Source organism: Anopheles maculipalpis, chromosome 3RL (assembly GCF_943734695.1).
Source record: "Anopheles maculipalpis chromosome 3RL, idAnoMacuDA_375_x, whole genome shotgun sequence".
Taxonomy (NCBI): domain Eukaryota; kingdom Metazoa; phylum Arthropoda; class Insecta; order Diptera; family Culicidae; genus Anopheles; species Anopheles maculipalpis.
The window spans coordinates 3322671-3348815 of record NC_064872.1 but is presented as its reverse complement, the minus strand read 5'-3'; the positions used below and the strand labels follow the sequence as shown (position 1 = coordinate 3348815).

Sequence of the window (26145 nt, the reverse complement as noted above, 5' to 3'; positions counted from 1 at the left end):
GAGATGCTTGTACGCTACATTATCATTGCAGGACACATTTACTGTATAGAGTTAGATAGAAAAACTATCCAAATTTACTACAAGCCACTAAAAACCATTCATAGCACCGCGTCCTAGGGCATTTAATCAAATCATAACATTTGTAGCGTTTCCTTGCACGTAACGTATAATTGTGGCTTGATGTAATGCAGCTAGCGTTACGGAATGACAGTTGCCTTTGTTTATGTCAGGTTTTTATCAAAATCCAAGATGGTGGCAGGGTGTGCAAGTTCGTACTGTGATGCTGTTAGTTTTCGTTAGAAATTGTGATAAAAATTAAGTTAACTATGCTGCACTGCTGTGTGCAAAAGGCAGCGCTTAAGGTAAGCGACCCGGGGAAAGTGAAGTTTGGTTGGAAATCGTTTGGAAAATGGCAGAAAAGGTGGTTTCAAGAAACGCCACCCCTTTCTGCGGAAGTTCAGAATGTCTGCCACCACCTTGAACACAAAGTGTGTCGATTATTGGAGATTTTTCCACCACACAGCTACGGATGCGTAATATCGCACTCCACACACACAGTGCTGATAAGCGTAATCAGAGGAATTGAATGAAACGTACGGTCTGATTCATTCGGTGGGGTGATGATTAGTGGTTTAGCAACATCCATCGATCGGATCACCACACACAGTGTGGGTATCGATTTTTCACTCCGTGAGGTTTCTTCTTTACCTACGGTGGTCGTAGTAGTTGCTGTCAATCGGGAAGATTTTTGTAAACACCGGGAACCGTGCGTACTGCGTCAGCGCGAGTTTTTGCTCCCGTTTGTTGTGATACGAATATCCGTCTTCGAAAGCGTTTTCATCCAAAACAACAACTTTCACCTCCTTTCACTGCGTGTTGAGAAATGTGTGGCCTCGCGCACTACCCTACTATCCAATTTCATGAACAGCTGATGATGATATGGGTGTGCAACTCTGTATTGGCAGTATGCTTTGTTTACATTTTTTCATGCTAGGCATCAGACGAAAACGTCTAGCCGAAGCATATCGATTTTTTCTTTGTAGCGTCTGTGTGTTGCTGTGTTGAATGTGAAACGAGACGATGTATCGTACTGGAATTGTTGACATGATTTTTTGTTGTTGCTGTTGCAATACGAAAGTAAATCATCATTCCACACCGTCGCTTGCTAAAACCAGTTTGATTTTTTTTTCGCAGAACTTTAGTTGCTATTCATTTAATTAGCAACATGGCGAAGTTTGTCACCATTTTAATAACATTCTCTTTTTATGTCGATGTCTCTTTCAGTATATTTTTTGTCGTTTTTAATTACACGGATCCCCCTAATCGCAACTAAAAAAAGGAGCAAAATGAGTTACGAAGTGACGGAAGAAACAGCCTTCAATGGCGACGATCTGATGAGCATGGGTCAGTTCAACATGACCCAGCCGCTGGAGGATATGAAGCTGGACAAAAACATGGTATGGTTGCTGGTGTCGCTTCTTTCTTCGATCGTTTGGATGGTGTACATCACGTTCTACAATTCCCGGCTGTTTGGTTGCATCATTACAAAGCTGGCGAATCGGTTGTACGTGCGTGGTGCTTACTTTAAGATCGGTTCTCTCAATGTGAATCCTCTCGCTGGGAAGATCATGTTCCGGGATGTGGTGTACGTGTGTTTCGATTATACGGTGCGCGTTCAGGACGGTTACTTCATATTCCGTTGGTGGCGTTCGTACGTCCCGAAGGATGTGTCGGAAGATTTGTCCCACTCCGATACCCGACTGTCGGTGATGCTGAACGGGTTCGAGGTACACATCTACAATCGGTCCGATCTGTACGCACGGTTGGAGAAAACGTTCGGACTGAAACCGTCCGTGTTGGTACCGACCGAGGACATGAATGCGGAGGAAATAGCAAAGTTTAAAGAACAAATTATGAACGATGAAAACCAACGACATATTAGTGAAGCATCGGCCAAGATTAAAAAACCCCGCCCGGAAGCTATGACGGCAACAACGTGGCGTGATCTAATCCCGGTCATCAAGATCGACATCTGTTCGGGACGGTTTGCGTTTGGGAATCGTCTGACGCCGACGACGCTTTCGCTATGTGTGGAGGAAGCGCACTGCGTTTACAGTACGAAACCGGCCGTATCGAAGCTGGACCACTTTATGCACTTCGTCAAGGCGAAGGTAGAAAATGCGAAGGTTTTGCTTGCGCCGAGCCCCAAATTTACCGGTATGGTAGATGAACCGCCACGCTACATGGGCGAAGGCTTCGTGGTGATGATGTCGAACCTGATGGAACTGTACTTCTACATGGACGAGGCGGGCATTGTGCCAGAAGAACCCGTTACACTGACGCTTGCCAATGGAGATGTGGTGGAGGCAGCGCCACCGGTCTGGGGAATCGATATCAAGTGTGGCAAGGGTACGGACTTTAGCTACGGTCCGTGGGCCGATCGACAGCGTGACCATCTGTTCAAGTTTTTCTTCCCGCCCGATTATCAACCCATGGCGGTAACGAAACCACCCAAACCGGGTGATCGACGTGAGGTGCGATCGTTCGACATCAGTCTCTGCACACTGAATGAAGCAACGATCGATGTGTTGTTTTCGAAGAACAAGGAAACGAACGCAGTGCATGTGAACATTGGTGCGGGATCGTATCTGGAAGTGACGTTGCCATGGATAATTCTGCAGGATGGTATGGCAACGAAGGTGACCGGACAGTTGCTACACGTAGAAGCCACAACCAGTTTGCAGTATCGTAGCTTGGCCGAGTGTGAAACGCTGCAATTTAATGTTCAGTAAGTATTATCGCACATAGTGATTAGCGTCAATGGCTTTTTAATCCCCCTTTCGATAGTGGATAGTGTGCACATTACGCAATCGTCCTGGTAAAAAACATTCTACCGACAATCTTATTTAATAGCTTGGAAATTAAAACAGTTCTGTCCACGTATGTGCCACTTAAATCCACGGTATATGAACCGAAATCTCCGTCGCTTTTATCTGATGCATACATGATTCAGATCATGTCTTCTAATCCTCTTTCGTTTGTAATCGAAAAATCTCGAAATGTAATCGACGCTTACTGATTTTGCTTTTGTCTCCATCGTTTCAGAGTGCATTACCCAATCAAATGGAACGACCATCAAGAGTGGACAATTAATCTGACCGGCAGCAAAGCAACCGCTTACATCGTTTTCTCCCACAAGGAGTTCTTCCAGGATTTGATCGAAGATTGGGCATCCAAGGCACGCCCAGACATTCTCAGCTTTGTGCCCTACACCTGGAAGTTCGGTGTCATTCTGAAGGAGTTTGAAATACTCACGCTAAGCAACGAATTCAATTGGATCGATTGTTCCAGCACCAACCAAGAGAACCACCATCTCGCTTTCTGCGGTGATCTGTTCGATCTTAGCTTCTCCCTGCCCTTCGATGACTTTCTACCGGTGAAGCTTCCGATCGTGTTCTGGATCCACGGGGAAGGACTCGATCTAAGCATGTACATTCCGGAGATATCCAGCAGTCGACCAATTCTACTAGCACTGGACGAGAATGCACGCATTCTAACGCGTGATGGCAATGTGAAGAAACGATCCGAGCTGATCAACAAAAAGTGGCGTCGTGTGTGTCAACGAGCGGTCGGTTGGATTGACTGTTGGACGGTACCGATAGTGGCGCTATCGATCAAGTACATCTACCATCCGATGCCACCGCTAGGGCCTGATCCACAGGCAGATATAACAACGCCGGAAAAAGAGGAAATACTTCTGAGTCCGATGCGTATCCCGAAGATGCGCAAATCACCTGCCATTGCGTGGACTACGGTTGGAGAAGGTGGGGCGCCACGTTTCGATCCGACCAGTCTACCGCCGGACCAGGTATCGGTGGAGCTAGAAATTGGATCTTCGGTAATGCTAGCGTATGGTGCGATTCTGCGTAACTTTATCCACCTGAAGGAGAACATTTTCGGTGAGGATCAATCGTTTACCGATATGGAGAATTCCAACAGTAAAAATGCGTCACGAAGCAGTCCACTGGCTGGAGGGCTTGGGAAATCTACCGGCTCAACAAAAGATGATCCTTCAAAGTCGCTATCCGAGACGAGCCTTAACCCTGACGAGAAACCGAAGCGATTCGATCCACGGCTCTATCGTCCACTGGAGGTGATTGTAAGTGTAACAATACACGACCTACAGGCACACGTAATGAAGAACTGTAACGAGAATGATCCACCTTGTCCGATTGTGTTGATCGAACGGCTTGGGTTCGAGATGAAGAAGCGTTTCTACGAAACGGAGCTGCAGGTACTTGTAAGCCCATCGTTTCTCATATCTTCCGACAATACGATTCGTCCCGGAAAGGATAAACATCTACGGCAGGGTCATCTGTTGCTCTCGGCGGTCCAAGTCAGAGGACATGCGATGTTTAGCAACGAAGGCCGTCAGCTGGAAGAGGAAACGCTCGAGTACGCTTGGCTACTGGAAGTACAGCTTGGGAAGTTATCGGGTAAAATGACATTATCACAACTTTGTAACGTTGTAACTGGATTGGAAACTCTCGCCTTTCTTACGATGGATTCGGAGAATGAATTGAAATCACCAAAAACTGTCCGTTACTGTCATCACGGAGTTCCGTCAAGCTCGTGCCCACACACGAAGGAAGACGCCAAATATCGGTGTCCTTCGACGGAAGATATCAAGTACCGAATGACGCGTGTTGCCGTCGATGCGGTCGATCTGTATCTGATAGAAAATGGAACCGCTATGCATACGTGGATATCTCCGGTCCGTTTGGCCACATGTAATCTGCACGGCCAGCAAGTAAAATCGGGCATAACGGGGCTCGTTCCTACAATACTCCTCCGCCAGTTTGTCTCCACCGGTGGACATTTTAGTCAGTACAGTAGTGGCAATTCGCATAGCAATACCAACACTACTGGCAGTAGCCGGTCAGCTAAGCTACACCATCAAAACTCAACGAAACATGCACCGGAAGATGGCTATCGCAAGTCGTCCGATGAGACGGGTCCAATCTATCGACGCACCACGATGGATGATGGTGGACCGATGATAACGTCCACCGGGTCTGGTTCATCGGCGGGAGTTATAAAGTCCGGAAGGCGTGATAATGCAGTAGAACCACCGTACCCCCAGCACAGAAAAGACTCCAAGGAACATAGGGACGACCCGTACGGGTCAATGTCGAGCCGAAAGGGTCGTTCGGATCGAACGGAAGATCCTTCCATTCACTATCGACGTGACAACAAGGAGGATCCTTACGCTTCGCTTCATTCGGCAAGGAATAGTGGACGTGAAATTGATTCAAACGAACCCTGGCTAGAGGTCGGTTGTGTGTCACTTGGACCGATTATTATAGAAGCAGCATCGGCGCTTCCCATACCGGAGCATTGCTTGCATTTGGTGCAGCATAGGTAAGTGCAGAAGGGGTGTATTAAACATGGCGAAAATAAATTAATTTACATCTTTTGCATTGTAATTCCATAGCTACCTAAAAGTGCACGATGAAAAGAACAAGAAACTCTGGTTCCTCTGGTCCACCAGCACAGACCCGGTACGATGCGGATGCGTTGGTGGTTGTGCCTTCTTTGGCACAAACCGCAATGGACCACGATTCTTTAAACCCTGTGCCCAAGACATTCAGGAATTTATCAACATCGCTCGCTATCACATCCACCCGAACCCACGGGAGTATGGCTTTGGGCAGAGTTTACTGCACGAAGGTCAGCTCGTGTTTCACACACCACCGTACAGCTTGCAGCCAGTTTCCTTGCAGGAATGCTACGAGTACATTGGAAAACCAAATCTCCATCGCTCTGGTCATCGACATCCGCCAGCACATGGAGGTGGTGCACCGTCTGCCTGTTGTGGCACTGGTATAACGATGGACAGCAAGTCACCTCATTTGCCGCAAAAGCACGAGGCGATGCTAGTGCAAAAAACGACATCGGCTGAAATTTCACCCAACAATACTCTTATTCGGGGTGCTAGTGGAGGTGTTTCCGCAGGCAGTGGTGCGACAACACTGTCCGGAACCGGTCCAGGAGAACGATCCGGCAAATCTTCCCTGGAGCGAGTGAAGGAGAAAGACGTTGGATCGCCGCACGGTTCGGATCGTGCACGCGGAAGACGATTTTCGTACACCAGTGGAAGGTAAGAAACGATGTTTATAGTACAGATTTACTTTGGTTCCTGGAAAAACGTCTAGAACGCGTAGAGACTTTAGCTTTGTGGACATTTCTTTATTTCAAACCTAGAAAAGGAACCTATAGCACCGATTGCACGGCAGTGGTATGTTTCAGGTGAAGTCTTACCGCAAATAATTGAAAGACTTTGTATAAAACTACCTACATTAATACATCATACATTACATTAGCATTTTTTCACTCATATTGATAGTGTGCGCTAATACATTTGTTATACATTTTTGTTTCAAAAATCACAGACAAAGCACAATTCCACACGATGTTCCGTACTGCCGTCTGCTGGATTCCAGCCCAAAAACCACCGCAAACAGCTCGAAAGTGTCCACCCCGACGCCCGGTCGCATGGATGGAACGGAATCCCGGCTGCTAACGCCGAAAGGATTTAAGGTGCCAGAATCTTACGCTCCCAAAATGTACGCTTCCGACTCGCGACTGACAGTGGACAAATATTTGCAGGGCGAGCTGGATGGGCCGTTCCTCTCGGAGGATCATCACAATCATCAGCATCACCATCATCATCCGGGACACTACCAGCATCATCCACAGTACCAGCAGCAACAGCAGCAGCAACACCATCATCAGATGATGCTAGAAATGTCCCACTCTGCACCCTCCCCGGGACATCCACTTGCATCGGATTCGGAACAATCGCTCGGTGGAATCCTTCCGACCAGTACCGGCATTCGCCCGATGCCTTCGGATGATGTGATAATGCGTGATGTACAGCGTACCGTGTCGCTAACGTCGGAGAATCCTTCGGAAGCGTTCTTTTCGGCGGATGAAGATTTGCATGCATCGCGCAGTTCCAGCCTCAAAGCTGGAGTGGTCGATCACCATCCACATCCGGTGGCGATACAAAAGAAACGGTTCGCATCGGATTTGAGCATCGTAGGACCGAACGAGCTGGAGGGACGGCTTGCAACGCACCGGAGTGATTACGAGATCCATACGCCCGAACATCGTAGCCTCCCGATGAGACCCCAGTCAACGGCTGAGCTGGTAAGTGTTGACAGTGGTAGCCCGTGTACCGGTTTCGTAGATGCTCCCCGAATTGGTTGGTTATTATTTAGTGTTGGGTCATGCCCATCACTATTCTATGGCGAAGGGATCGATTGGCCAGCAGCGAGCAGGTTAGAGGGGGGAGGCTTGGTTGTCCAAGGATCGAATCCGTCGAAACGTGATATTCTTCCGGTCGTTACCGGAATTAACCTAGTTTTGAAGTTGATTATACTTGTACTGCTTCGTTACTGCTACCTCCTTCGAGGGAAAGCGTATAGCCATATCCAACAAAAAACAAAACCGCGTCAAATGCTTCTGTAGTAAAGCGCAAGCAGTATGCGTAGAATAGATTGTTTATGAGTTTGGTTATCCTAGCAATAATTCAATCCCCGTAGCAATTGTAGTTTAGAATGGTTTCCACTGTGATAAAAGCACACGATTCGCACTCATTTCCCCATCGTGCATTATATGATATGCAAAATTGATCGCGATCGTTGCTTTTCTCTTTGTTGAAGCCCATGATCAAAACTAGCAGCAGCCAATTGTCATGTTTCTTATCTTTTTCTTTCTATTGTCCTACACTATTGTCTACTCTTTAACACAAAAACCCTTATTCGCGGCACGTGCCTCCGTTTTTGAATAATGGTTTTTGGACAATGTTCAAACGATCGTATCAATCGATCGATTTACTGCTGTCGTTGCTGCTGCTGCTGCTGCTGCTGTTTCCACGGACAAAATGATGAAACATGATCAAAATGATGATGATGATGTTTTTTCTATTCTCTGTCTCGATCAATGGACATATGAAACTCATGGCGCGTATGTGTTTTGTCATCCATCCATTTCAAAACAATTCACCGATCACCGATGTATGCACACGTACACAACTCTCATTCGCATCCTTTCTGCAAAATACATGTATTGGACGTATAATATGAACCAAACCAAAAAAATAAAAAACGACCGAAAATCACTTGATCACCACCACGTGTGTGTGTGTATATGTGCGTGTATGTGTGTTGGGTTGGTGCGGTGCGGCGAATCCTCCGTATCAGAACGAAGAGGAACGGCGGCTCCACGGTCTAGCGACACCGATGCGTAAGTTTAGCAACATTTCACCACGGCCCGAGTTTCGCCATTTTAAGCCAGTTTATGATGTGAGTAAAAAAGAACAAAAACTTCCACCTCCTTAGTACACCTTCTTAGTGTGCGTATGTGTGTTGGAAGTAGACATACATACGCATTTGTTTTTGTATTGGATTTTTTGTTTTTGTATTCGCTTTCAAAAAAAAAAAAAAGTACACGGAACGCGCGCGAGGGGGAGCAAGAATTTGGAGAAATCGGGCAGAAAAAGGTCACGTTAAAGGATAAGATTTTCCTTATCGAAAAGGATCCCTACGGAGAGTATCCTTTTTCGTGGCTGGTGTCCTTCCCGTTCAAGCTTCCCGCTTCTGTCGCAATTGTGTTACTAATATATTATTTTTGTACCAAGCATTATTGCTTTTGCTTTTGCTTCTACTTTTTGGCCAAAAGCGCATATAATATTTACATTTGTTTATAATTTAATTTTTGGTTTTAGATCAGTTTTCAGCTAGTTTCGAGAGTGAAAGCGGGTTGTTGATTTCAATGTGTGTTTAAGCGCATTTCAGTGTTAAATTTATTTTTCGCTAGTTCTTGGGGATATCAAATATCTGTAATTTCCTTTCAATATATTTTATATATTTATTTTGTAAACTGTGCTGGACATGGCACTTTATCCAGCTTGCATGCAAAATTTGGATTCTTTTCATTTGTTTTAATAATAGGATTTTTGAATGCCTTTGCCTTAAATTTACAGATATCCTGTCATCCTTAATCTGCACTATTATTCAAGTAGTTATTTTTTAATTAATGTTTTGTATATTCTAATCAAGTATGCAAAAATATTTGAGAACTTATGCCTTAGCTACTCCAAATCAGTAGATAACAAAGTAAAATATTGTTTGCATGCTACAGAGTTGATGCCATCGACCTTACCTGGTTTTTAATATTGTAATACTAATCTTTGTAAGTAACCTTTGAGAAAAAAAACTTCTATTTTTCTTCATTGAATAATTTATTGTTACTAAAAAATAGTTTCTTATATTTACTTTCCTGTACTGTTACTGACTTTCGTTCCCGTGCACTAATCTCATTGTAATTATGTGTAATGTTGACTAATTTTAATATTGTCCAGGTAACTTATGTGGCACCTCTCTATACAATTTCTTTGATTTCAATGTTCTATGAATTATGCGGTTCATGTCCACTATCATACTAACTCCGATTCATTAATTCTAATTCCAGGTCGATCCACAAGACTCTTCAGAATCACATTCGCTCTCTTCAAGTTCCTTCATATCGGCCCTCTCGTCACAAGAGGACATCACGCTGGTCAATCTACACATGCAAATAAACCGTCCAATCGTCGACTCACCGCTACTGATGGCCAGCTATGTCACGCATCTAGCGCAAGTACGATGCTCCAACTGGTCCCACTGCTCCATGCCGCTGGGAGCGGACGCTTTCTCCATGCCGCTGTTCCAACAAAATGAAGACGGAGGGCTTGTTTACATAGGTGGCAAACTAATACCACACTTCGACACGTACTCCAATTGTCGTGAGGTCAAAATTGTATCGCGGTACGATGTCCCTTTGGCGGGCAGTGGAGCCAGCAGTAATTTGTCAGGTGCTGGGACAGGTGGATTGTCCACCCTACCAAAACCGCATCCCTGGGATCCGAGCGTGCTGGTGAGGAGCAGCTTCGACAAGCAGGAGAGTAAGGAAGGCGAAAATGAATTCCTTAGCTCGCAAGGTGAAATTGCGACACGCAACTCTATTGTGGTTCGTTTTAAGGGACAGGTGGACGTGATGCTAACACCGCTTCTACTTGAAGGTTTGCAAAGGTAAGTTTTGAACATTTATTAAATGATTACTTCTTTTAAGCCTTCTCTATTGGACGCTTACGGCGCACCAATGGACGGTAAGAGTGAGCAGACGTATGAAACGGTTCTAAACGTGGAAAACTTTCCTCGAGAGTAGTCGGCTCTGTGCTATCAGCTGTTGTTTGCATCCCTCTGATGTGTTTGTAATATTCTTTCACTTCTTGTGGGTCTTGCTGACGAATGGTAGAGCGCGATAAATGGCCCAGCATTTGTGTGTATTGTGGAAATGATTGGTTTCGCTTAAATTTTGCTCTTAGAAAACGAATCCTTTCCGCTACTGGCGAATCAGATTGTTCCTCTTGATAGGATTGTTCCTCCTTCACCGATTTGCTTGAAGAATAGTAATTTTCCGACACTGAAAGGTGTGTCGTTTGCTCGCCTAATTCACCTTCTCTTCCATGGCTGCGATCGATGGAGTTCGACCTGCGAAAGTGCTGCCTATTTTGTAGGAAATCTGAATCAATTTGCTGCACTTCAAAGATCGCCTTCAGATCCTCCATGTCGAAAATCTTCAAACGTTCCCACAAAGATTGAGAGTACTTCTCTTCAGCTATAGTTTTCAAGTTTGAAATAAATTCTTCAATTTCTGTTTCTGATGTCTGCTTTGGATTAGGATACGACTTGGCCTCTTTTATAAAAACAAAAATGGCAATTAAAATGAAACATTTAACAAACATTGCAGAAATAGAGACAGTTTCGATGTAGAAATAGATTACTTTGATGTATAAAACGTGATTGTTATAGGAAAACAAATGTTTTTTTTTCCTCTTTTATATACAGAATGATTGAATCGTTGACACCAACTCTCTCTACACTGCATCCATTGAGCGTGATCAATGATATTCACGCATCGTGCGTACGCAAAGTGGAAGCCGTGAATATACTGAAGCGTGATCAATCCCTGAGCTACTGGTCGCAGGTTCACTCTAATTCGAAACGATCAACCGCTGAGCGTAATCTGCAAGGTCCGGGCGGACCAGTTCTAACAGACGTGTACGAAGAAAGTATCTCCACCCAGGTGCAAGGTTTGATCGTTCTACCAAAAATCAATGTTACTCTCATTCAGAGTTCCGTTGTGGAGGAAGTGATATCGTTCGCTGCTCTTGATAACGTCCAGGAGCTAAGCTGCGCATCCTTGTTGGCCGTTTGCTTCGAAGGAGTATCAACTCGGTTCCATCTGGGTAAAACAACGAAAGCTTCTATGCACACGGTCTACACACAGCCTACCGTTCGTTCCGGTGGCTTAAAGAAAAGTGGTCTGATTCGAGGCACTCGAGCACTGTTGGCACATCTATCATCCCAAACCCGCCCGGATAACGTGCCTGGTGAACCAATTCTTTTGGAAACATCAGAAAAGCAGCTAGAGGAACTTATCATTACACTCGACATTGGGAAAGCTCATGCGCAACTTCGTCGCCTAAAGAACGAGTCGGCCAATTTGCCCGATTCGCAAATAGTAATAACGGCCATACCATCTCACCGCAGTCGTGCAATGTTTGACTGTACCCGAATGCCGGATGATACGGCAACAACTGCGATGGAAGGCACAAGTAGCTTCAGTGGGCTGGGCTTTATTATGTTCGAAGGTGGACTAGAGGGTGTTAGCGTTAAGATTGTGAAACGATCTCAGTTTGAAAAATCGGAAAATGCGGAAGAAACTCTTAAACCTGAAGCGGAGACGATACCAGCGGCAACGGTACACTCGGATGCGAATCAGAACAGCATTACGTTGAACAATCCGCTCAATTTGGTTACACTGCTGAACGAAGCGGGTGGAAATATGGCTGCGGAGGCATTGGCAAAGTTTGGCATGAAAAAGCCGGGCACACCGAAATCTGCCGGTGGCAGTGCAAAGGATCGTTCGTCGTTGTTTGATATCAAATCGAAGGATAAGATTACAACTACAACTACTACCACGACAACCACAACTACAACAACGGCGATCCTTGGTGATGGTGGCAAAACGTTCAAGACGAGCATTATTGTGCCGGATGAGATAGATTTCGTTGGTGATGGTACTCTGCCAACATCAGCGTCACATCAGACGCAATCGCAACAGACAGCTGGCTCGTCTACGCAAGGAATGTCGTCCACAAGTAATGGACCAGGCGTTGGAACTTCAAATGTAGGCCAGCCGCATTCATCTGCAAGCGCCAACGTTTCCGGCTCAAATCGAGATGATCCATCGTCATCGAAAGCTGGTACCGCTGGTACAGTTGCACCTTGTAGCAACGACAATGGCAAGACTTCTTCCTGTGTAATCGATTTCAAAACGGTTTGGTTCAACTTTGCCGCACCACCAAGAACACCGATCACGCGGAAGATTGACTACACGCGACTGGATTGGAATTTACTGAGCACAGCTTCGCCGGCCATTACGGCCTGGATGAATCCGTGCAATCGTTTCGCCATCAAGGTGGTTGCCCTTATGAAAGCGATGTACATTCGGAGGACGGCCGTAACCGTTGCACTTATGGCCGATGCTTGGGAGCGACCTTCGCTTCATCGACCGGTAAAGAGCCGGTATGGTGGTAAGTTTACGCCGCTCGCTAAAACGCTCCAAGAAGATCCGAGCTGTCAGCTGTGTACGGTGCTGCAGAAGTTTGTGCTCGATGAATCTGCGGCCAAGATTGAGTGTATTCTGAAGCAGCAATATCTTCCACAGTTGAGCACAATGCGTCAGGTAAATGACGGGAGCGTATTTCCCCAAAGTTCATTGATCACAATTTATTATTGCCTTTTTTATATTCTCATTATTGCAGGCTGTTATCGTGTTAAGTCGGCAATGGAAAAACGTCCTTTACAATCCGATGCTGTTCGAACATCAGTACAAAGGAAAGCTAGCGAAACCGGTCAACGTTACATTTGCTCTACCGCAAGACGAGGTATGTTACATAGCGTTCCATTTAACCATTTCAGTAGCAATGTTCCCTTGGTGTTTGCCACGTTGGATATCCGTTGATCCACATGAAAGGATTCATTTTGAAAGATTCGTGTGGCGTATGGCGCTTCAAATGAAGCTTCTTTTAGAACTAGATCCTATCCCTTAAATTTCCCCCATCCGTGTTTCCCCCCCTCTTGGATCCTTATCGTTCGAGCAACATACCATACAACCAACGGCAGGTAGAATCATCCATTCATTCGCTCATCCATCCACTTCTGGTCTTTGGGCCTTCCGATAGTTAATAAGAGAATGAATCGTGCTTCGTCGCAAAGCAAATGCCCAATGTTTACAACCCACTTACATCACTATCATACACTAAATGCTTTCCTTTTGCAGCGTTACAAACCTATTTGGGGTAAGTGTGATAATGAGCTTGGAAGATTTTTTTCAAAATTTAAAGACAAAATAAAACCACAACAATACAAACACAGAAGACACACAATATTAATTCACATACGACAACAGGCGGTATTTGTGTTTGTTGTTCTGTAATACATGACAATATGTGCAAATAAATGTGTGTATAGAAATGCAAGTTATCTCTCACGGTAGAGGTCCCTTTTCGGTGAAAGTTTTGGTGAACTGTGGCACTGTTTTGTTACAACTGTATTGCGTGTGCTTTTCTTATATTGTACACCCTTGGTACACGGAAATGGTTACCAACGCTGTAAAGCAATAGTAGTTACGCTGAGAAGGCTTACCGCCATGCGTCTCGTGTTGTAAAGCTGACCAACGAAAGAAAGTGTTCTAACCAAACTACGCAAAGCGGTGTCAGGGATGTTGTATTTATATGTGTCAATCCGTAGCGACTAATCCATGTGATACCATCCATCGTTTGGGGCTGGTTGGTTAATGTTGCTAATGAACGCATCCCGGATTCATCCGTTTCCTTCCTCATTCCTTGATCTTTTTTCCAAGATTTACCTCGAACTCGACTAGAACCATCATTGTATTTTTTGCTAATCGTGCACGGATCCGATCGATTGGACGTTTTGTTTTTGAACCCGTTTCCATCATCGTAGGACGCCGAAGATACGGATGACATCGATACGGATAATTATCCGGTAGGAGTGCGCGAAAACCATCCACTGCTTGGGGAGGAGAACGAACACACGATGCTGCTTGGCCAGTGCATTCAACAACCGCAGCAGCAACATCGTCAACAGTCGGCTGCATCGGCAACATCAACGGCCCCGACCCAGCATACCACCGGTGGCCATCAGCAGCCCCATTCATCGCTTCATGGTAAAATTATCTCTTCCCGTAAAAAATGGGGTATTTCTCCCTCCAATATCCAATGTTTTACTCTTCCCCAATATCAAAACTCAAATGATGTTTCTGTGTGGGGTTTACTGCACGCATCAACACCGATACACACCTGGTCCTTTAACTTCCTTAATTTTGCATTTGTTCCCTTTTTTTGGTGCTGATCTATCTAATTCTCGTCTCATACGCTCTTGACGGATCATTCGAGAATACTGTTCGAGGATTTGTTTTTGGTGGTGTTTTCCTTCCCTACCTTTTGTTTGAACTAAAACTGCTATTTTGTGTTGCTTTCCCATGCATGATGCTTTATTAGTTGTTCTTGAGCTATTATTTGTGTGACTGTGTGTGCGTGCGTGTGTGTTTGTGTCACTTATTAATCCTTTGTTTGTGTGTTCCATTTTTGCGTAATATCTGTAGAAACACTAACAAAACACACAACAGCACACATGACATTACAACCAATAGGCAGTAGTGTATGTTTTACATTGCTATATTACTACAGTAAAAAAAAAATGGTAGCTGAATTTTGCTTCTCCTTTTCTCCAATTTCTTATTTCGGTTCCTTGCGCTCTCCACCACAAACCAAAAAAAAACAACCCAAAAAATAATAATACCAAAAATTTAAACAACAAAAAACACACCGAAAACCAATCCATTAAACCCACCGCTGCTTACATCGGTGCGCCACGCAGTAATCAAAATGCCCGATGAACCGCCGATCCCATCCGCGGCGACGGCAGTACATATCGTCACGGCAAAGCTGGCCGGCGATTCCCTTAATACCTCTCCCAGTACCACTAACAACTCGCACAACAACAAGCTGCGGAAGAAATCGTCGGTAAAAAGTTTCATTCCACCGGCAGCGCCACCGTCGCGTGCTAGCATACAGATGTTCCCGATCATCTTCGACAAGCAGCAGGACCCGGTCGGGGTCGAGTACGGTGCACTGCGCGAAGGTTCCGTACCGTCCGTGTGCAGCTCGTCCGATTCGATGGATAAACCGTGGACACCGCCAGCCAACCACAAGGAAGATCTGTATTCGTGGATGGCAAAGCAGCAGAGCGAAAGCACGAAGCAGCGGGAAAAAGAAAAAACTACCGTACGTATTCATGTGTCCTTCTGCCTTGTTATAGCGACTCGCTAAAGAGTTGTTAAAATAATTACATCCCAGTAAGGTGGAAAGAATGCCTTAATTCCTTGAAAAGAGTTGTTATTCTCATCACTACTTTCAAGTATTTGTTTCGTTAATTTGTTTTTGTCTTTAATTTTAGCAAAACAATCGTCCTGCGTCCCAGAACCGTCCCGCGATCCATTCGGTGAAGTACATGCAGGATAACAATCGCATTCTGGATGCACATCTAATCTTCGAACCAATGCTAACCTGCCTCGGAGTCATGCCACAGCAGATGATCAACAACGTATCGAACAAAGACGTTTCTTCCCTAGAAAGTCTGGGAACGAATCTTTCGCTCGTCTGTTCGTTCGATACAATTCGCATCGATATCGTTGTCAGTGAGGCAGGCGACAGTAAGAAACCGCCGAAGCAGAAAGACCCGAAAAAGCGTGGCAATGGCAAGTTTACGATCATTATGCCCGGCGAACAGCCTGCCTTCCTGTGCGAACAAGTAGGTGTTGAGCTGGAGGTGCGAAAAATGACCGATGGCTTCCCGGACGACACAAAGCCTGCCATGCTGTACGTTTCCCGTGGTCAGCTTAAAAAACACACCAGCACGGTAATTAACTTCAGCTTAAATGTGCGCTACATTGCGCAGCAAGTAAACATGCCACTGCTGCGATTGCTTCATCAAATCACAAACATGTACCAAAATGTAAAAGACGCTCAGAATGAGCTACGGGAAGCTCATCCGGAAAATGGTGGCAAACGTAGCGCACCGCTTAAGGACGAATCTAGCCTAGCGTCTGAGATAAACGATCCGACACTGATGGGATCGCTAAATGAACCGCTAATGGCACACATTGAAACGTCCGGCATCTTTGACTACACCGACGAACGGTACGACAAGTTCAACGAGGACATTTCAACAATGCGGCACGAGTTGCGTCACTCGATTAGCCGTAGCAAGATGCCAACGCTTGGACCGTTGATTCCGCTGACACCGTCACCGAATTCGCGCAATCGTCCGCATAGCTTTGCTCAGAAACTCCGAAGCACAAGCAAAACGGTTAAGGGCAAGTTGGGCTATACGAACCTCAACGAAACGATCAACACACCGATCAAGATGAGCCCGACGACGGGTGGAGGATTTTCATTTACCGACGCTCAAACGAAACAGTCGCTGGAGGCAAAGAATTCACTCACAGGCGCAGCTTCGAGCACGTTTGGAGGTAAGAGGGAATACGTTTGATTTTTGTTATGATAAAAAATAATCAATTCTATCTCAATTTGCTTATAGATTTCACTGCACCGTTTGATCGGTCCACGTTTACCGGACCAATTCACAGCATTCTGGATACACCGAAATGTTGGAAAACGGTTTACCATTTGCTGGATCTTTACTCAGCAATGCCGGAAACGAAAACAATCGCTCACCGGTAAGCAAAACTTTTCATTCCGTTTCAATGCACATTGGAATATCCGCCCGTTGGTATAAGCTGGACCACCTGATACCGTAAGAAGGATTTAAATTTTCGTTTCAATTTGTCTCTTTCCAGTGTATCCATTTCACCCGACGCAGTGGAACAGATTAAAGCCAGAAAATACAATCTACTTCACGAAAGCAAGACACTTCGCGATGAGGAAGAACTCATCGGAAGCCACGGAACAACGGGCGGTAATGGGGCCGTTAAAGATGTCGGCGTTATAACACAGGAACGTACACGTTTGGTTGTTTTCGGTGTGGCAAAGATACACCGCACCAGACTGCTGGCTTCATTGAGTGGTTTGAAGCTGGAAGCGGAAATTACTGCCCTGCACAGCAGCACGACTTGGCGTAAAAAATCACGCCCAGCTTCACTTGAGTGTTCACTGACTGGACAAGTCGGTAGGGCGATGATTGTGCTGCTGGAAGGAGCTCAACCGAATCAGCAGTAAGCTTAGAATACCTTTCTATTAGCAATTCTCTAGCCATGAATTGTGGTGTTAATAAGTTCGTTTTGCTCTAATTTTATAGAACCGTGGTGAAGGTATCGATCGGCAAGAGTCAAACCCTGTATTCGAGTATAACGCGCCGTGGGAAAGATAAAAATAATGGATTGCTCTCTATTGGGATCGTAAATGTGGACATTCCACAGCATCCGGTCGCACTGCATGGTATGATGACGAGAAGTTCGAAACAGATTTCTTCGACGCTTCAGGAGCTAAGAGTGACGCGAACTTCGGCCCGACTGACGCGTCAGAATGAAGAACCGGAATCACCATTGCATCATCATCAGCGCGATACCCGTGACAAGGCAACACCTTCCGCTACTACCAATCAACGCAAACACAGCACAGCTACGGTACGAACGATGACTGGTGCAATGACAGGCGCGGCGGGAAGTAATCCGAGTGGACTTCTTCAACCGCTCGTTATGCAATTCAACATAATATTGCAGAGCTTGTCGATAAGTGCTGCACTGCTACCATCGCTCCAGGCACAGTATAAAATGGATCATGTAACGTCGACTGGTGTTACCGGAAGTAAGGCGAAATTTACCGTCGATCTACCGAATCATTCGCTTAGCTTTACGACCAAGATACAAACCACAGAAACGAACCTGCCCTCGGAGGCTTGCATCGCTCTGCCACCGGTTCACGTTAGTGCAGAATATGTACCGGAAAGTACAACCGAAGAGGTACCGATCGATGGTGTGGTGCTACGTCAGGGTGGTTATCTTGCAGCATCGGCCGAAATCGGTGTTTTTGAGCGCTGTCTTACAACCGATCTACTGAACCATCTCGTGTTTGTACAGAAAGTGTTCATGAAGGAAGTGAACGAAGTGGTGCAGAAGGTTTACGGCGGAGAAAAGCCGGTACCTCTCTGGCTGGAGGAATCCGAAGACAATGGATCCACCATCAAGCGTATTCTGTTTTCGCTCAATATTCGCGTTAAGCGCATTCAACTTACCGCAACAACACCCTGCTCATCGGCCGTACGCTTTGAAACGGGACAGCTGGAACTGCACCTATCGAATCGTGTGAAAAACATTGCAGACGCTTCCAATACGAAGCTTTTCGGGAAGGCACAAATCGATCTGAACCTGTCCCTGGGACAGATTATAAAGAACATCATCTTTGACGAGGCAGAACCGGAATTTCAACAGCATGCCTTCTTCAACACCACAATCGGGTTGAGGAATGCGTTCCAAAATGAAATGCTAAACGATGATAAGGAGTTGGTGCTGATCACGCTGAAACGGCCACTGATCTATGTGCAACCGATAGCAGTCGATAAAGCGATACTGGTGTGGTTGAATTACAAGAACGCGTATGAGTATTGGACGGAAAAACGGGCCAACCTCAACAAAGAAGTCCTAATGGCAACGCAGCAAGTCCTGGAAAAGGTACCATTCGGTCAGATTAGTCATCATTTGGCAACGACGGCGAACCTTTCAACCCTATTTCTGCAGCTAACGGTCGAAGATATGGGAATTTGCTTGCCGCTAAATCAACCTCCCCAGATATGGGGCAATCGATCGGTGCAAGATTTCGAACAAAAGGGAGCCGTGGTTATTACGCTCGAGAATACAATCATCTCAGCCTGTAGTTCTGGATCGCTCGTGTCGAAAGGACGCTTTGCTGGACTTTGCCTACGGTTTGCTGAGGACTTTGATTCTTCACTCGACGAGTGGAAACCCAACATGAACGATTCGAGCATCATGAATCTTTGCGTAGTTTCCGAAGGCACGTACGAAGTTTGTTCACGTACGATTGCCGCCAAACATCCGGACAATGCGAAATGGTTCCTAAACGTCAAATGGCAGATGGAAGGGGTAGACATTCATCTAGATGTTAACATAGGCAAACAGTTGTCAGCACTTGGACACACACTAACTATGCTTACTGGATCGGAAGATGATGAACCGATATCGTCCGATACGCCCGATAGTGACGACATTGATGCATCCGGGCATCAGGGTGGAAAGGATTCGAAGTCACGCAAATCGGTTGATTCGTTACCATCGTTCCTGTTCGATACGACGCTGGATCCGAAGAAACGATCGCTGCTGATGGAGAATGAAATCAACGAGCAGACGAAGATCGTGAACGATTTCCGTACGCTGGGTGCGTCAGCGAGAACGATCGAGAATGAGGAACGACGATTGCAAGAACTGCAGGCGGTTTATTACAAATATTTCCGCCGTGATATGATACAGGTGAGTGAAAAGATTTTTTTTTAATTTTACAATGGTTTAGACATTTTGGTCTGCATTAGAAGTCCTTTGCATCGTTGATATTCTGCCGGACGCATCGCTGCCATCCCAACTCCTCCATTGTTTCTTCCACGCATATAGAACCAAAAATCTTTCGGAGCATCTTTCTCTCGACTTTAAGGCAAGAGGGTTTCATTACTTAGAGAATATGTGTGCCCGTGTAAGCCGTGGTAGTACCAAGGTAATGGTAGGGTACCTAAAAAGTACCATCTTTTATTGTAGACTTTTTGGGCATCTTAAGCGAAAAAGGAATGATCAAAGTAGCCTGTCTAATGATTGCAATATATATATCATATTAATCGTAGTATGCAAAGGACTATTGACTGAATAGTCCAGTAGAAGGAAAGACATAAAACCCTCTTGGCGTTGCTCAAAATCAGTGTTTTCGTTGTTGGCTTTTTTTTTTATAAATTCGTTATTCGTCACATAATGCCGTCTGTTAAGATAGTGCTCAAATTGATCTGTCAAGATGTGGACAGTGGCCATCAGTGTCAGGTGAATCTCCGCCGTTCGATCTACGAAATCGATTCCGATATTGAAGAAATCAAACTGCCCTTGCAAGCGATCGTGAAGCTCAAACGAATTCATCAGACTCCGGACTTACACTCTTCCTCGATGCTCCCGATACACCAACGGGCACAGCTTAGTCTTCCTGTGATTTCAAAGCTTGCTCTGGCTGATGATAGATCTGCCGAGAGTGCAGCGCGTGATGGGCGAGGCTCGCGACGGTTTGGTGATGACGGACGTCGATCAACCGTCGTAAGGGTTCGCAAACCAAGCACCAGGGAATCGGACGTTACAAGTACCCGTTCGAAAGAGGAATTGAAGGAAATTAAGGCGTTGCTAATGGAGATGAAGGAAAAACTGATGGTTAAAGATGGTACGGACACGTTGTCTGAGGAAGAGCATAAAACGGAGGACAAGTCACCTTGGCGAACTTCTTCAGTTGTGCGAAGAATTAGTGAAGGGCTAAAGGAAATTCGAGCATCCGAGACGACGAACTGTCCATTTGTGCAATATATTCTTGCAAAGAATGATGCACCGGAAGGAAACATTGATACAAGTCTTCCGATATCGGCTATTATCGGTAAAAACTATTCTGTATCATATAAGCACGATGTTCCGGACGAATCAGAGCTGAAAGGCAATGAACGCGAACATGTTATGTCCTCTAGCGGTGAATATCCTAAGAGTACACTTGATGATATGGGCACAGATAATTCCGCAATGGATAGTGCCCTTGGCATTCTTAGCAATGAGAGCAATCTACGGGAAACCACGTATTCTTTAAAACCATGCCCACACGATCACGGATCGTCAGAAACTCCCTGTCCGAATAATGGTTGCGAATTGCATAGTTTAACCGATAGCAAGCAGGAAGATCATTAGTACATGAAATAAATCGTTCGTTCACTTCCAATCTTAGTTTAAAATACTATCTTCTTACTATACTTTCGTTGAGTATATTTAACCACTTGCTGCTTCTTTCTTTCAGAAATGGAAACGTCCAGCGATGCGTAAACCAATGTTAAAGGCGGCGAATCGTTCCCGCTCCTTCGTTGCACCATCACCGACCAGAGAGGACCTCATCGACGCTGGTTGCATCGATGGATCTAATGGACACGTGGGTGCGAGCGTCGGTTGTGGTACCAGCAGTGTAATGGATGCCTTCACAGGTAGCGACGACATGAGCAGTCTGCAAGAGTCACCCAATTCGGGACCATCTCGAACTGCATCTTTAAGGGTAAAAATTCCACCAAACTCTTCACGGGTAACATTCAGTGAAACGATGCGTCAATCATCGCTGCCCAGTGCCGATTCGGATGTGGCTGCCTATTCGGATTCTGGCCTGGACTGGCCCCGTTACGATTCGAGCTCGGTTACGTCGGACGTACCACATTTGCTCGAGATCGATGGGGAGCAGGTTGAGCTGCGCAAGAAGAGCCCGAGCCATCCGCAGAAACAGCAAGAACCTAACATAGATTTCGAACTAGACATAAAGGTACTGGTTAATTCGGGCAAATGTGTGCTGCATACCAAAGATATTCATGACGAGCGACTATCATCCACTATGGCCGGTGGAAATAATAACAGTACTAATGCTAATGCTTCAATGGCTGCTGGCAACAACGCTTCCATGGCCGGTAAACATCATAAGCGTGAGCGTAGTACAGGTGGAGCGACAGACTGGGGTAGTCCTGTTCCTCCACGTCGTAATAAGGATAAATCGCGGTTGAAGTACAACACGACACCATACACGGCCCTGGTCGATTTAACCATATTCCACATTCCCGGACTGGATGTAAAGCTTCAGTATCAATCGAAAACCGTCGGTAATGACGATGCTTCTCCGCGTCTTAGTACCACAGACCCGTTCGGAGTGTCACGCAAACTGGCATCGAAACGAGCGACCCTGTTCGCCTGGATGACGCTTCAAAGTATCCCCGAGGAAACGATCATTTCGCCACATATTCTAGAATTTTTGGAACAAACACTCGAACCAATACCGTCCTCGAAGGGAACAGGTGGAGTGTCTGGTATGAGTGGTAGTACCGTTGGTGCTAGTGGAGTCAACGGTAGTGGTGTTCCACCGTCTGGTGGAGGAGTTTCAAATCCAGTCAATCTACAGATGCTGGAACATAACTATGCCGCTGTTTATGCCAGTTTCCCCGTCGATGTGGTGGTTTACTTCCACATGCAACCGTCGACCTTCCGGTTCTCGTGTCTTCCGGTATCACGCGTCGAGTGTATGCTGCAGCTTCCCAGTCTGGACATCATCTTCAGCTCGAATCGCCAGGATGATGATACATCCGGTGGGCATACAGCGCCGGGCGAATCAACGACATTCCCGGGTGCAGATGGGAAAGTAGCGGGAGGACTTAGCGTGACCGGATGTTTGGCCGACTTTAACGTTTACATCTTCCATCCATACGGAGGCAAAAAGAGCAATCTGAAGGAAGCTCATCAGTTCTCCCCGCTTGCCGACAGTGAGCGTAAGGACTCGCTGAGCATTAATGTGGAGTTTGTAAAATTTCATATCACACGCTCGAAAAAGATCAACATTGTCGAAACAGGCTTATTAACGTCACGCAAACATTCCGACCAAGCTTCGAAGGCAACCATCCGGTTTTCTACGATCGTCGATATTGGTTCGGCATCGTTTAAGTACGATATGCGTCGGTTAACGGAGATCCTTGCATTCCCGAAGGCATGGTATAGGAGAAGCATCGTGCGACGCATGTTCCTCGGGGACCTGGGCATGCAGCAAACTAGTATGTGTGATCTCGAAATACCAATCATACCGGAGGGAGGTAGCGTTGACGGTGTGTCGCGGACGAGCGAACGAGAAGCATCGATCGATGTGGAGAGCAGGTTGGGAAGTCGAGGTGAAAATTTAAATCGGGATCGGCTGCGACTGAGTCTGGAGAACATCGGAATGGGAACGGGCGGCAGTGGTGGCAGCAGTGCATCTTCAACCGCACGGATTAAGGATCAAAAGTCTTCGAGTCTTGATTCCACCTCATCACCATCGGATGTCAATCAGGTTACGTCCTGGGAAACGCTTGTTCTGTTTGCAATCAACTTCACAAAATTGAACGTTCAGATGAACATGGGCAATGTGATGGGAAATATAGTGTGGTTAACGAAGGCTTTCCGAAGCGATGGAAGACTGAGTATTGGTAGCACGGGACATAAGAATATGTATATCGGAGTGGGTTTGGGTGGATCCTCGCTGGATGCGAAGGGTGGTATCGTTGGTGGTACAATCGATCTTAATCGTATCGATACGTACATTCACATACGTGAAGATCCTGGCTCTGAACCGGATCACAAGGTTGGCATCAAGCTGATGGCACTGGAGCTGAAATTCGACTACATGGGTACGAGCGTGTTGATGACGCGCGTTAGTTCGTTAAATGCACAGCTACGCGACGAATGGAAGTTCTCCAAGGATCATGATTTCGGCAACAAACTTCCAACCAACTATCCTGCAATCATACTAATCCACGGAGACCTATCCTGGGATCAACTGCAGATGATGATTTCCAAGTCAACCACCGCAGACATACTGAAGATGTTCTACAAACTGGAGGAATTCTTCTCACAGCAGTTCAAATCGTCTAAGCGTGTGTTTTCAAGCCTGGAACCACGGCTCGCTAATTCTTCCCTGAGAACTAGTGTGCGTCGTCGGGAGGAGAAAAAATCTCTCGGAGGTGATGCATCGATCCATGACGCGCGACATCATCGACACTGGCAGCGACCACTGAAGCAAACCAAGGGACTATGGTTGTCGACGTTGGGTGTACCGCTGTCCAACATTGGTACCGTGCTCGGTGGTACGATGGAACTGCACGGACAAAACATTTCGCTTGCTTGCTTCCACGGTATCAACTTTAAGGCAAAGTCGTGGGCTTTGTTCAGCCTGAAAGAACCGTGCATCGATTTTGCGACCGAGGCGCAACACGTTGAGTCAACGGAAGAGGTGCACATCATACAGACGCTAACGTTTGGGCTCGGTATGAACAGTCAACAACCACCGCAACATCACTCGAACGCGACTGTGGTGAGGATGTCCAGGAATGTCATCTTTCCGCCTCAATTTAAAACGTTGCACGAGTGGTTCCACTACGCTTTCGCCAACAGTGAAATTGATGGTAAGTTTGGGAAGGAAATGTGGAGTAAATCGAATCCTTATCTTGTGCGATCCAAAAATTCCAGGAGTTGATCGTTTCCCGGTAATTGAGCGTGACAAGGAGCACAACACGAACTCAATTGAAAGAGCACGCGGGTCAGGTTCGGGTTCCGCACCTCATCAGAAACTCCAGGACCCTAACCACAATCGGGAGGTGATCTTCGCTTTGCCAAGCTTGCAGCTTCACTTCAAGACAGAACACCTGCAAGGCATCTCTACTCCTGATACAGCGCGTAAGTTCTTTTCGCCCTTCTAATTTCTAAATGGCTCTTTCTCTCTCTAATGTGTACCCTTTTTTCCCACCCCATAGAGGACAAACCAATGGTGGAGTGTAGCTTCATCACGGCGTTCGAGGATCACATCTTCGTAACGGTCGATGCGGATGCATTTTTCTTCCTACACGATCTCATTACTTCTTACCTTAGCGAGAAAGAAAAAGTGGTACGTATGGCGCGCTGTAACTCTTGCGTGTGAGAAACAAAACTTAAGTCCATTTGATTCTTATTGTCCAACAGCTCGGTACAATTACCACCAATCGATCCTCTTCGCCTAATCCTGCTAATGTAACTCCACCACCACCATCCGCAAGCGGAGCTACTGCCGGTCTTTCGGTACTGAAATCGGGCGTTACGTTAAAAACGAGTACATCCAACTTGATGTCTGGGGCTGCGCCGTCTATGTCATCACTTGGCACCCAAGACTCGACCTCTAGTCAATCGATTGCAGCCAACGGTGGTAGTTCGGTAGAGTTGAATGACGTTGGTGCTTCCCAAACAGCCGGAACAGCAACAACATTGCTGGGATCTAAAACAACCATCCCTCGCCCGGTAGATGAAGCAAAGAAAGCAATTGGAAATAACGTTTCCAGTCCTGCTACTGCGACAAGCAGCAGTATTGGCGGATCAGCTGCCGCAGGAAAGCAGGTGAACATTGTGGTAGAAAAATCGGACCTAGAATCGTTTATGCGAACCGATTGGAGACATTTTAACTGCAAAACATGGCACCTGGAACCGACTGTACGGTGAGTGTGATTATAGGAATATATTTTCCTTTTTATAAATTCATGTAATACTTCTTCATCCTTACTTTGTACACAGATTACTTTCGTGGGCCGGTAAATCGATCGAACCGTACGGGATTGATTACATCCTAAACAAGCTAGGCTTCAGTCACGCTCGCACCACCATCCCGAAATGGCTGCAACGTGGTTTCATGGATCCGCTCGATAAGGTCGAAGCACTGCTAATGCTACAGTTGCTCCTGATGGTGAAGGATAATGGGTCGTCGGACGATAAGGATTCGAGCAAAGATAAATGAATGCCGGGCGCGCTATGTATGTGAGTTTGAAAGAAATTATGAACCAACCTTCTAAGACTTCGTTCGTTGCGTGAGGCTGGTGCCGGGATTTTGGTTTAGCAAGCATTTAAACATTTCCTCACAACGGAGAGAATTAATATTGACGGTACCCCACGTAATATAGCTTCTTGGTTTATCTCAATAACGTCTGCTCAACTATATATATCCTATTTTATTTTTTCGTTTATCTTGGTTTGCAAAGGTAATACACACAGTATACATAAAGCCCGCGTAAATCCCCGTTAGCTAATCTAGTCCAATCATGTATGTCCATCTTGGGAACATACGGCCCTTTTGCTTGAAGAAAAAAAATCACATATTTGTCTATTGAATTCTTC

The 26145-nt window shown here is 45.9% G+C and overlaps 1 protein-coding gene across 3 annotated transcripts; it reads left to right on the top strand.

The window, feature by feature from the left end:
• Window positions 1-1340: 1340 nt before the first annotated feature.
• Window positions 1341-25768, top strand: LOC126563708 (transmembrane protein KIAA1109). Of its 3 annotated transcripts, none has more exons than XM_050220352.1 (20): window positions 1341-2788; window positions 3106-5421; window positions 5495-6160; window positions 6453-6600; window positions 6670-7212; window positions 8268-8369; window positions 9538-10136; window positions 10956-12858; window positions 12938-13060; window positions 14142-14364; window positions 15249-15484; window positions 15657-16731; window positions 16800-16938; window positions 17059-17433; window positions 17517-19701; window positions 21254-24413; window positions 24478-24684; window positions 24762-24892; window positions 24967-25472; window positions 25549-25768. In XM_050220352.1, exons 1-20 carry the CDS (start codon window positions 1347-1349, stop codon window positions 25766-25768), a joined length of 16299 nt encoding a protein of 5432 aa, XP_050076309.1. In that variant the 5' UTR covers window positions 1341-1346. The 3 variants fall into 3 exon arrangements, with proteins under 3 accessions (XP_050076309.1, XP_050076308.1, XP_050076307.1); XM_050220351.1 differs by having other exon boundaries at window positions 15078-15484; XM_050220350.1 differs by having other exon boundaries at window positions 6453-7212; window positions 15078-15484.
• Window positions 25769-26145: the final 377 nt, after the last annotated feature.

Coding starts and splice junctions, on each gene's coding strand:
- LOC126563708 (XM_050220350.1), top strand. CDS start 1,347: ATGAGTTACGAAGTGACGGAAGAAACAGCCTTCAATGGCGACGATCTG. Junction 12,859..12,937: donor AGTTGAGCACAATGCGTCAG/GTAAATGACGGG, acceptor TCATTATTGCAG/GCTGTTATCGTGTTAAGTCG. Junction 25,473..25,548: donor CACCTGGAACCGACTGTACG/GTGAGTGTGATT, acceptor CTTTGTACACAG/ATTACTTTCGTGGGCCGGTA.